The sequence below is a fragment of the Ciona intestinalis genome, chromosome 5, assembly GCF_000224145.3.
Source record: "Ciona intestinalis chromosome 5, KH, whole genome shotgun sequence".
NCBI classification, from domain to species: Eukaryota; Metazoa; Chordata; class Ascidiacea; order Phlebobranchia; family Cionidae; genus Ciona; species Ciona intestinalis.
In genome coordinates this window covers 4,680,817-4,693,471 of record NC_020170.2, presented here as the reverse complement: position 1 = coordinate 4,693,471, position 12,655 = coordinate 4,680,817, and the positions used below count along the sequence as shown (strand labels likewise).

General features: G+C 36.1%; 3 protein-coding genes and 1 long non-coding RNA gene across 4 annotated transcripts in view; 2 read left to right on the top strand and 2 right to left on the bottom strand.

Moving 5' to 3' along the window:
* Window positions 1-416, bottom strand: part of LOC100184290 (peripheral-type benzodiazepine receptor-associated protein 1) — a gene marked incomplete in the record, with an annotated part of 33,188 nt that extends 32,772 nt beyond the window's left edge. Inside the window, 1 exon segment of the mRNA XM_009860393.3 lies at window positions 411-416.
* On the top strand, window positions 52-328 carry LOC113474286. Its single transcript, XR_003395941.1, has 2 exons — window positions 52-144; window positions 253-328. It is a non-coding gene; the product is annotated as an uncharacterized LOC113474286 (long non-coding RNA).
* Window positions 417-2,581: 2,165 nt separating the features above from the next.
* Window positions 2,582-6,589, top strand: LOC100183586. The gene is made up of 4 exons (XM_002130285.5): window positions 2,582-2,731; window positions 3,221-3,397; window positions 3,690-3,955; window positions 5,956-6,589. Exons 1-4 carry the CDS (start codon window positions 2,716-2,718, stop codon window positions 6,319-6,321), a joined length of 825 nt encoding a protein of 274 aa, XP_002130321.1. The 5' UTR covers window positions 2,582-2,715; the 3' UTR covers window positions 6,322-6,589.
* A 354-nt stretch (window positions 6,590-6,943) lies between these two features.
* The window catches only part of LOC100181238 (helicase ARIP4), a gene marked incomplete in the record, with an annotated part of 15,155 nt that continues 9,443 nt past the window's right edge, over window positions 6,944-12,655 (bottom strand). The window contains 12 exon segments of the mRNA XM_004226031.4: window positions 6,944-8,013; window positions 8,373-8,452; window positions 8,580-8,719; window positions 9,128-9,260; window positions 9,447-9,567; window positions 9,789-9,878; window positions 10,142-10,290; window positions 10,691-10,842; window positions 11,157-11,224; window positions 11,610-11,747; window positions 12,010-12,138; window positions 12,271-12,473. Of these exon segments, the coding sequence (XP_004226079.2) occupies window positions 7,704-8,013; window positions 8,373-8,452; window positions 8,580-8,719; window positions 9,128-9,260; window positions 9,447-9,567; window positions 9,789-9,878; window positions 10,142-10,290; window positions 10,691-10,842; window positions 11,157-11,224; window positions 11,610-11,747; window positions 12,010-12,138; window positions 12,271-12,473 (1,713 nt within the window).

The window sequence follows — 12,655 nt, the reverse complement described above, 5'->3', positions numbered from 1 at the left end:
TTTTAGATTGGATGTGACTCATGCCATAGATGGTTTCACTGTAATTGTTTAAACATTAAAAAAAAAGGAATACAACCATATAAGTGGACAGAATACAATCTGGCTTTGTCCTGTATGCAAAGAAAAATAAGGAACAAATTTGTGGTGGGTTTATAAGAGTTGTAATGTTTTGTATACTTTTAAAACAGAAATTTTAACAAATTAATTTACTGTATGGAATAGAAGTTCACGTTTTACTCTTATTTGTGACAGATATTTTGCTGACTTTTTGCTGGCTTCTGCTGAAGTGATAAGAAGAAAATTTTTAATAAAATTTTTTTAACTAAAATGTGTGGTATTTGAAGGAGGGCTAAACAGATAGTCAGGTCTCTGAAACTAAAAGATACTTCTGATATTCTTCAAATTTTTACCTTATTCAAATAACGCTATAGCCCGTTAAGCGCCTTGTAATTGAGTGCAAAAAGCGGCGCGGCGCATGAAATAAGGCGGCGCGGCGCCTAAAAAAAGCGGCGCGGCGCCTAAAAAAAAGCGGCGCGGCGCCTACAAAAAAGCGGCGCGGCGCCTGAGGAAAAGCGGCGCGGCGTCTGCGCCGCAAATATGTCAGGTCTCCCACTCAACAATATTGTCCCACAGAAATAAAAAAGAATAGAAGGCGCATCTCCAATGTCGGCAAAGGAGAGAGCACGATACACTGTCTCTCTTTCGCGGGTCGTTCCCGTTTACCATTGTAGTCAATGAAGTCGATGACGTTTTGTGTAGTTTTTCTTCGTTTTTTGACTTAATTTAAAGTTATTGTGCAAAAAAACTATTTTCTAATATATATATATTTCTAAAAAACCGTTTGTTTGAAATTTTTAATTAATTTTTTTAAATAATTAAATTTCCTAAACAAGTGGTAAACTGTAACCGTTAACGTACCAAATAACTAAACTAGCCTAACAAACTTGAATTGTTTGTGTAGTTTTTAAAATAAACAGCTAAAACCGTCCAAAAATACTATGCGCCTATCTTTTACAATGGAGACGAAGGGAAATGGGGACGGAGTTGGCGGTCACGTGAATAGAAAAAAGAATATATCACGGTTTTGAGCAGTTGCGCGTTCTACTCTTTTTTATTTCTGTGTATTGTCCACACAAAATCAGAAATTCATATCGTGCCCAGCTGTTTAAAGGAGTGTGTAACATTTCGGGGCCACAAACTGCCATACTCAGCTCAGTGACAATAAAGTTACGATTCTCAGCTATATGTACATCGTGATTATGATAATACAGTACTAAGATATGGTTCGTGCATTTTGATATATATTGTCTAATTCAACTTATGCGTGTGTTTTGATAATATACATTTTTATTTTATAAAAATCATCGGTGTCACGCTGCAGTTACATTACCCCGCGTATGGTTACGAGTTGCCAAGTACACAACTTTGTGGGTGATTGAATCAAATATCACTAGCTTAACACACAGACTACGCCCACAATAGTTATCACGTTGGTAGTAACATCGAGCTCCGAACCCTAAGACCTCCGGTTACAAGACGAGCGTTACAACAAATGTACCAGGCGCCGATTTTAATGGTAGGCGATCGAATGACGCAGTTAAAAATACTTTAACATAATGAACATATCCTACTAAACACGTATATGGTGAAGGGCCTGTGTCATGATCGTGGATCAGGTTAGTTAAACACGATTTCTACCCACAAGTCGTCGTAACGGTGTCCCATATTGCCCATTTCACGGCATTTACTCAAAACGTCGAAATCATCAAAGTTAGACAAGAACGCTTAACCAACACAAAACATACAACGGAAACTGGCGGGGCCCGCGGTGTTTTAGCTGTAAATGAATAAGCGAGACGGATCAAGCAATACGACACAGCAGAGAAGTTATGCAACAAAAACATGTCAGAGTCGCAGTAATTAACAACATAGTACAGTTATACAAAATGGGTGAAAATGTATTGTCATTTACCGGAGTTACGTCACATGCCCAAGGCGTCACGTGAACTACGTGTTCTGAACAACAGAAATAGAGACCTTCGTCTTTTTCCGCCCCAGGCATATCACAGAAACTTAATTTTTCGTAAACCAGTGTCCAGAGGAATTAAGACAACGAGCTGTTGAGAAAACGTTTGGCATAAAATGACAAGTATAGATAAATGTTTCTTTTTAACTGTAGAGTCAAGTGTATATAGATGTAACAGAACAGTTATATACTGAGCGTTTACAAACAGGTGGCAAAAAGGCAGAAACTTGATGGTTAAAAAAACAGCAGGATAGAGTGAAACCAATCAAAGTGAAACATTATGTTACCGTATTTACGTTTACTTGTGGTTAAATTATAAATAGCAACGTATATTCGGACATGCACTCACATAATATGTATAGTACTGTGGGGTAAGACGGGACATATTCAGCACATAATATCCAAATATCCAGCTCGTGCGTTCAACAATTAAAATCGGTCTATATGGGAGTCAGGAAGACACAGTTTAGTAATTTTTGACTGTTTTTTTTTGTTTACTAGCAAGTTGGTCGAGAAAACAGTATAAAAAGTAGAAGATTTATGCTATATATTCGCAGATATTAAAGCATCAATTTTATAGTTGCTAAGTTTTTGAAATGGAGTTTCGAAATCTGTGATTTTTTTGGTAAAATTTTAAAACAGTGTTTCAATTTTAGTGGATTTCCAAAGGCAAAGATTACAATTACAAAATGTCGAGAAAAACAGGTTGGTAAAGTTGAATGTCGTGTTTCTCGCTGTATATAATTGCACTGTAATTATTTGAATTGTGAACGTTTGGGAATTGACCCACTGGTTTAATACATCACTATTAGATAGGCTAAAAAGTTGAAATAAAGACATCAAAGCACACCAAAAAAAATCAGATACCTATAAGAAACTTAACGACACATTATCAAATTAAGCGCAGTTTGTAGCATTCTTCTATGTGGTGCCAGAATTTTACTTGCCAAAACAGCTTATAGGATATAGGCGTGTTTAACGCTTAAGGCGCTTACTGCAGCAGTTTATTAAACCCATTTCCGTCGTTTTTCTACTTTATACGAATATAACACGTAACACACATTTTTGACACCACTGAAGATGGTTTTAGTTTTTAAACCGTGACGAAGACATTTCAGAACGGATATCATATAAAATAAAACAACGCTATGCTGTTCGATATATTCACTATTTTTACCACATTACAATTTCCAGTACACATATGCGCGGGCCAGAGTATGACGTCGCCGGACAACGGGAAACTTACTTGCTCTTTACAAGGAGGAATCAACAAATGTAAACTGACTTGTAACTCTGGCACAGCGAGCCAGGAGAGAATCCAATGCAAAAGAGGTTATGGTTGGAGGCCAACACATAAATTAGAATGCAAAGGTATGATCTTGTGTTAATGCATTTTTAGTAAGGAATGTTGGTTAGCGCGCCTGCCTCTAACCCAGCAGAGTTTTAACACTGTAGTCTTAAAAAAGAGATAAGTTTTGAAAAATAGTTACCCACAAAGTTACATATACGTGGTAACTCGTAAACGGGCACGTGATGTATGAAACAGAACACCCGTGTTATAACGATTGATGTTACCCCACGAGGATTAATAAGTCGTATTCATTCACACAAAGTTAATGCTACGTTGCAAAAGAAGCATCTAAAAATCGTTCTTCATACACAGGTTCTTCGGTTGGAGTAATTATTGGAGTTCTAATCGGTGGTCTCGCAGCAGTCATTTTGATCGCTATTGGTTACGCAAAATATAACGAAAGAAAAAAGGCAAGACTGGCGAGGGAAGCCGGGGAAACAGGGAACCAGGAACCAGCTTCAAGACCTGGTAAAAACTTGGGAGTCAGTAACCCAGCCGCACATTTTCCGAATGTACATGATAGACCTCCGATGTCATCACGTCACCAAGCAGCAGCAAGAGATTGGGACGATACGAAGGTAAGGATAATAGTAGGTTAGGGTAAGATGGTTCATGTTATAACGAATGTCGTTGCCCCGTCACGGGCGAGTGTAAATAAGTTATAATCATGATTTTATTCATGTTTTCTGGTTACTTTTGTTAGTAAACAATAAAGATTTATAGAATTATACATTACCTGCGAGTTTAAAAGAGAGTTGTTAATCGATAAAACACGATTAGGTTTATGGGATATTATGCGCTAACTGTATCCATCTTACCCTACATTATTTTATTTACGTGAGCAAATAATTGAAACTGCATTATCATTGAAACTAAAACTTTAGTTGTTTTACATTAATTTTGGCGCAAACGTAGTTTTTAGCATCGGTTGAGTTTTTTGTCGATTTGACAGTGCATGGTCAAAGGAATAGTTTTCACTTGGTATTAGGGTCATTAGAGGCTACTGCCAGCATAAATAAAACAGCGCACAGAAATATAGGCTACTGAAAACAGCACTTCTTGCTAATATTTATGGTAGTGACTTGTGTTTATATGTAGTAAATTATATACAAACATCAATTTACGCGACAGTAAGACTCTTGTCATAAAACAGCTCGCATATCAACTTAAGCAGTGTTATGGGAACACTTAATACTCGCATAAAGTACAACGTGACAGCATGGCTTACGGCATGAACGATAAGTTCACATCATTGCTGACATTCCAACAGCTTTAATGTGGCTAAATAAACTAGCGGTGTATATGCAGAGTGTGGAAACGCCCATGGGCGCATAGACTGTCTATGCAAAGACTTAATTTAAAGTACGGTATATGCTATGTAAGAAAGACTATAATTCAATATACAGTTCATATACCTTTTTTAAAACTGCTATACCCATCGATACGTAAAGGAATTTAATAAACAAACTTTCTTAAATTAATTCATTATTAAACAAATACGCCAATCAAAAGTATCTATATAAAATAAAACAAAAGATTTTTTTAGTGTATGCCTATATGCTTTAAACAGCGGTCAGCTATGTTATAATTTGATTTGGTCAAAATATCTGTAGATTTTACATCGTAGAAAAAAAAAGCTACCATTAACACCTTATGTCCAATATATTTCCTGATCGTGTTTTTAACAATTAACAACGCTCTTTAAAACAACGAGTTACATTGGAACCATCTGTAAAGATTTTTTGTTTACTTCTAAATGGCAGAGCATGAAAATATCCCATTTTACCCCAAACTACTACAATCACTATATTCTATATTTGGCATTACTGCAACAGTTGTTTACGGCAATCACGCGGTTTCCGTGTTACCGAAATCGCTGTGGAAATCTAAGGAAAGGCTGATAGTAATCAACGTGGTATGTAAGCCAAGTTCAATAAAGACGGTGATTGAAATGTTATCGAGTGTGGTAGTACAGTCACGAATAAGCATTAATCTGTAGAACTAACCTGAGCATATGGTATTTAATCATTGTTAAGCTGTATAAGAGCGCCGTGTTGTCTATTCCGCACCACAACACAAACAGTACTCAGCAAAGAAAGACAAAAAATTAAAACATCATTTACTTTGTAGTTACAACCCTGGGCACTCAGATTTTCTACAAACACCTGCAGTAGTCTATTGTAAAAGCGACACCAATGTTTAGCTAAAACATCACTCCACCAGTCACTCACACACACTGGCACCGAAACATAAAGTGTACAATCTCAAAATCAAACAATTAGCGGGAGGCGCGTGCATTAGTTGGCGTACAAAGCGCGTTACAGTACAGCATTGCACGGAAGACCACAGGCACAAGCGCGCAACATAAAACGCAAGGCAGCAAATAACATTAAGACCAATTTCGAATTAAGCATAAACAGAATGTACTCATATATATTCGTAAGAATAAAGAAAATTGATACGAAACTAAGTCTTTATCATTTTGAACTAAATTTCTAAGCTATATTCCTTCGTCTTTTCTGCATGCGAATTTTGTTAATAAAACATCAAACCTTTATTTCATTACCTTTCACTACAGAGTACACGGTCACACCGTAGCCACGCTCCCTCCGTAAGATCAGGAATCCACGGATACGACAGACCTGTACCTACTGCCCCAGTACCACAACGCACACCCCGACAAAATAGAAGCAGTGGTTCAGGAGGACAACACCATCACCAAGGTTACCAGATGGCGGCTCCAGCACATGAAGGCTACGCTCCTGCACCACCGGCGTATTCTCAGATGTACCAGCAACAGCAGCACGGCGGGCATGGATACGACCAAGGCATTCCCCAGTATGGCTATAACCAGCAGCCTGCCGCTCCAATCGGATACGGAGGACTCCACGCCCAGCAAGACTACGGGCGACCAGCGCGTGGACCATACAAAGTTCCGATCTAGGCATCCTATATAGAAGGCCGCTCAAAATCGTTGTACATTTACGGAGCTGTAAGCCTAACTTAACAGTAAAGCAGGGATATCGCTTATGGTTTGTACAAAATTACTGTAACAAAGTATTTTTTGTTTAAGTAGGACTACACAAGCTGTACTATTTCTTGGCTGACATGTGCATTACTGATTAACGATGGTAAAACTAACTTATGTTCTTGTTTTCTGGCATTGGAATGTCTTTTACTTCGCAGTTTGTAATTAAATATGAATTCATTTACTCGTGTGTTAGCTTTAATGACATATATGCTCAACTACAGCACTCACCTTGCCTGCTCTAATACAACGAGTGAATTGACATATAGCTCATAAACCACTACAATGAAAACTTTCAAAATCTTGTCTCGATTCCATACGTTATGAATTCGAGGCCCTGCTACCATTTTGTGGGCGTGTTTTTGGGTAAGATACCTAATGGCAATTGTTTCAAACCAGTGCTTCTTTATCGGTTGTCTAAATTGTCATCCATATATTAAAAAGTCCCCAAAAATGGTGTATAAAACGAAAAACCTGCGTACTACGACTGTCTTTGCCCCGCTACACGAAGATAAACAAGTTACAACTTTGCGTTCAATAAAAGTTGAAATTTAAATAAATTTATTATATAAGTTTACTGCAACCTGCGAGGAACCCAGATTTGGTATCGTGTGTGCTACGAAAAATGAGAATCACTTTACAGTAAATAGATACGTCGACATTGGGAACGGAATGGTTCGTTGCGGCTGCTAACGAAAGTGATGTCCCACAGCGAAAATTTACATCAATTTCAATTGAAAAGTTCTACACGTACGATTTCATGTACAGGGTCATATACAACATGATTGGTAAGGCAGTACTATACGCGCTGTGGCCAAAAGCTGTCGGAAAATAGCGCCTAAGGTACAAGAAAGGACTGTAATAGATCATAGGTATAGTTCGTCTGAAAGAAAACTCATTATTAAGTTGGTTGCGATATTAAAAAGCGGAACATTATGATCTAAAATCGTCAAAAATAAAAATTATCCTTAAATAAAATACTGCGCTAGCTGAAAAGTTGGGTGTGGGAAAGTTCTGATTCAAAAGAAACAAAAAAAAAGGGACTGATTTAAAATGTTACCAGGCAGTGCCGTGGACAGTGCGTGTAAAGTAAATCGCATTGAAGACGTATCGGAAATGTAAATATACGTTATTTTTACACAAGACCAAAAAGCAGGCAACCCTATAGAATATAGAGCATATAGCAACTAAAACAAAAACGCGAAAGCACATCTATCAAAATAAGTGTGAATATCACACTTTTGATTATGATATATGAAATTACATTCAGCTATCAGTTTGAGGCTGTTCTAACTAGGCTATCTGCTTAGTAAATCGTCTAAAATATCCTGACTTACTAACGGTGTTGGATCCATAGTACTGGTCGTGGGATGATGGGGAAAATCGTAATTTGTATCTGATTGACTCCAGGAGGGGATTTGGTTGGAACTGGAGGTGTTTTGTAGGTTCGGTTCTGACATATAAGAAGGCATGTGCATCGCTTGGGGGGTAGAAGGGGTGGGATTAATGTTGGGGTAAGATGGACCCATGTACATTGGGGCTTGGGTGTAGCTGGGTCCGCTGTCGTAGGGGAGGGGTGACATGTAGTCTGTGGTTGATGTGGGGAATCTAGAACGAGTAGTAAAATTAAAATGTGGGTAATGAATGAATGCAACTTGAGCACAGGTGTTTTATTCAGAAGTCACTATAACATGCGTGTTATGTATCATACAACTCATGCCCGCTTACGAGTTACCAACTTTGTGGGTGATTATTTTTGGTAGGTTTTTTGTTTTGGAATGTTTGGCTGACAATTTGCAGACGTCCAAGCACACAAGCTAATGGTAGCAGCAATAATAGCAGTGTGCAAACCTGAAACCACTGACCAGAAGAAGCAGATGTGCTAGGCACTTTACTATAGCAACAGATATATGTATTGCATATATTATGTTAAAAGTTAGAGTTAAGATAAATATATAAATACTCACTGGTTGGAAGTAGGAAATGGATTGTTTGGTTTAAAAGAAGGTTGACTGGTTGGTTGAGAGACAAAACCTTGTGCTGGCATCTGTGGATAAAGTGATGTATGTTAGTTATTATTTAAACAACATTGATCAATTCAGGGTGCTATTCACTTCACCACAGCGTTGGTGATGGGAATATATTAAACAAACAAAGAATTTTACTCTGCATACCAGTGTATTATTATCAGGTTGAGTAGGTGAAGCAAGTCGCGTGAATCTTGCTGCGTCATTCGGACGGACTGCGAATATGCGACCAGCGTAAGTTCGTATGTAAGTTCCTTTCTTGCCCTGAATTACCCAGATTGTCTCACCTGTGTTCAAAATATTTTATTTTTAATGCAACTGATTTTATACTGACATGGCATGGAGAATGCAGTGGTTATAACATGGTTGTTTTGTTTAATATGTAACTTTGTGGGTAGTCTTATTAGGAGAGATATTTAGTATATAGCTGAATTTACAACCCAAAGTTTACACAGACATGTATTTTGGTACAACAGTCCTGATATTTAACTGACACCGTTTCCGACACTTTATATTGATAGCATGTTTTAACAACTGTTTTTTTTGCTGTTAATTCCCTTCTCTTTATTCTTCAAATAGCATGATCTTCACTATAGTTTTCGAAGAGATAAATAAAATTATGTCGTGTTATGTTACATGTAACAGCTTAATTAAAAACTCTCAAGTTTATATTTTCATTCAAACTCCCAACAAACCTGCACTGATGCAGTTACGTCCTCCCGGAGTATCGGATGCAGGGTTAGGAGGAAGAGGAATGCTCTCAGTAGCAACAACTTTCTGTACTCTGATACCTGCCTTCTGGTACAACCACATGTTTCCTCCAGGAGTCTGGAACATGATAAAAATTAAATGAAAAAAAATCAATTAAAAAATTATAAAACTTTAATAAAAAAACATTTTTTTGGAGAACTGACAAATTTTTGATTTTTAATTTCAATAAAATATTTCACTTAAAATTGTTTGAATTATTTTTATTCAGTTACTTAAAAATAAAAATATAGAAAATATCCTTACCTGCCCATTAGGTTGGTTAGGTTGTAGCTTCATTGGCATGGGGGTGGATTGCATGGGGCGGACGTTGGCAATTGGTTTTGGGGTTCCTTGTCCAAATTTTGGGTTGGAGGGGAAAGTGGAACTGTGGGGAAAATGAGCATTTTATGATAAGAGGTTTTCATGATATGAAATCTTCGTGATACGAGATTTTCATGATATGAAATTTTCATTTTTCACGATATGAGATATTCACGATATAACATTTTCATGATTTAGGATTTTCATATATATATAATATTTTCACGATATAAAAAAGTGTTACGCTGGGTACAGCTAAATAAATTCCATGTTTTGTTCACTTACCTTTTGTTCCTAGGAAGGAATGAAGATTGTGTGGTCGGTGGTTGTGACGATCCATTCTTACCAGAGTAGAAGTTTGCGTAAGATGGTCGACTGTGAAAAATCATTTTTACTTAACTATAAATTTAAAGACAGCCTGTAATATAAATGTCCACCATTAATATGGTGAACTGTGTGTTTAATTAAGGATTTGTAGATGAAATATTTCGCAATTAAATTATTGGGCTCAAGTGAAATTAAGTGCGAAAAAAACAATTTGAAAAAAAAAGTTCAAAAATTACAATAAAGCGAAAAAATGTATAAATGATTACAAAATGTTAAAAAAATGTAGATAAAATTCGATTAACAAAAGCTACCTGTAGTTGTAGGCAGCAGAAGCAAGCTTGTCTCGCTCGTAACTTTTCTGAGCAGCTCGCTTCTCGGCTTTGGTGAGTCGCTGGTTCTTGCAGTCAAGTAAAAGAGATTCGTGGAAGAAAGGTTTCTTCGTCAACCAGTGGCCACAGTGCTGTGGGGTGTATGTAGGGGTTATGTTAGGGGTACTTGGGGTTCAAACTATTTAAATATAGGTCCTAAGCTTTTTAAATTTAAGTTCCAAACTTTTTAAATGTAGGGTTAAAACTTTTTAAATGTAGCTGCAAAACTTTTTAAAATGCAGGAAAGGCAGAAATAGTTATACATAATTCCGTGAAACAATTCTAACTTATTGGTCCTAATGTTTACTAATTAATGCAGCACAGAAAATTTACCCCAGGTTTCGGGGCTTGTGTACAATCTAAGAAAAATATAAAAGATAAAAAAATGTACAACAAAAATGGGCACACAAATTTAAACTACTACAAACCTATCGATAGAAAAACAAAAACTTAAATGAATCGAATTTTAGTTTAAAGATAATATTATCCTACCTGACAGGTAGCAAGTAGCACAGGATCATCCATAAACTCTTGTAAGTCGGATAAATCAACAGGGGGAAGCTCTATATCGCTATATTCCATCAGTTTCACTGCATCTTGTTTTGAGAAGACTTGCGTTGGATTTAACTTGTCGACTACACGATCTATATGAAAATAATTTTGATTTATTTTTTTTATCAACATTTTTGCCTTTGTGTGATCTGCTTAAGCTTAAAGTTTCTGTTTTTTTGTGTTTTTTTTATTTATTGTATTTTTTATCTGCGTTCTGCTTTCTTAATAAAATATTTGTTTAGGTAAAAAAACAAAAGCATGCAGAAATTGTTTTAATAAACATTTTTGTACATCAACTGCAGACCTCATAAAATGCACATTTTCGAATAAAATATTTTTAAATTTTGTTTGTACAAAAATTCTCTATTAATATTATATTTAATAATTTTAAATTAATATTTTTTACCTGACATTCCTTGTTTTGAAATTTGTCGGTCGTAAATTTTCTTTTCCATTGACTGATCACTAACAAGTCTGGGGGGAAAACACTTTGTACAACATGTATACTTGTATGTTACATATCTCAGCGGTGTATAAAGCGGTTCTTAAAGTTAAGCTTAATGAGGTTGACAAACAACCCTAACAAACAATAGAGCAAACCAATAAAAATGTAACAGAAAAAGGTGTTAGATTAAGAAAAAATATATACAAGCTTTATTAAAATTTCTGTGAATCTGACCCAGATCTAGTGCCCATGAAGTATGATGAATCTCAAAACGAAATAACAGTCAGGAACAAGTACTATTAAATACGTAACAACAAAAATCAAGTCCAACAAATTGCTTTAGGACATTTTAAAAGCAATTTTTAATACCATAGACACAAGGCTACCCCAAAACAATAAAAACATTCTACTAACCTGTAAATATGACATGTCTTTTGTTGGCCATAACGGTAGACGCGGCACACGGCTTGTGCGTCGTGGCACGGGTTCCAAGAGGCATCAAACACCACAACTCTGTTGGCACCGATGAGGTTGATGCCAAGACAACCGGCTCTGTTTGTGGGATGGGTGGGAATTTAATTTTGGAAATTAAAACTTAAATTAACTGAATAATTTGAAAAGAACTGCATAACAAAATAATGAAAAGAAAGAAAGAAATATTTTACAAATAACTAAATAAACAAATATTTAAACAAGTAACTAGAAAGCTTAAACAACTAATTAAAAAAATTTAAAGAAGTTATAACTAACTAAAAAAACAAATATTTAAATTGGGCACTGAAGAGTCAATCAAATGTAGAAAAGTTACTTTTACCTTGTTGAAAGTAGAAATAGCCACAGCTTTTTATTCTCAGGATTGTTGAATTGGTTGATCATCTTTTCCCTGTCAGCTGAATGAGTGTTGCCGTCTAATCGGAAGTAAGATTCATTCTTGCACCATTTACTGTGGAAAGTAAGAAAACTGTTTTTAGAAGCGCAACACTGGAAAATTTAACATAAAAGTTATGTTTGGTAGATAAAAAAATAAAAAGTTAAAAAGGAAAATCATAAAATTGTAAAAAAAGACAAATATTACCTTGAAATTTGGTGAGGGTCCTGAAAAGGGATGTACTGGTTTGATAAAAATTCCTCGATGAGCGAGAGAGTGCTCAGAGATTGACTAAAGACGAGGATCTTGTCTCCCGACTCAATTGATGAGTTGATGATCTTCATAAGGACGACCATCTTTCCGGAAAATTCAACTTTTCCAGGAGTGTAACCGGTGAGAAGCTCCTTTGCCTATTGGATGGTAGGGTATAAGAATATGAGTAAAAGCTTGACTTTATAGATAGTATTGTTGTATTCTATGTGGTTTACTTAGTTCCCAACACACAGTCTGCCTATGTACGTCATTCATGCATTTTTTATATGCAATAATGTAATGTGATTCAATGGTTATATACTATGTTGATGTGAAGGAC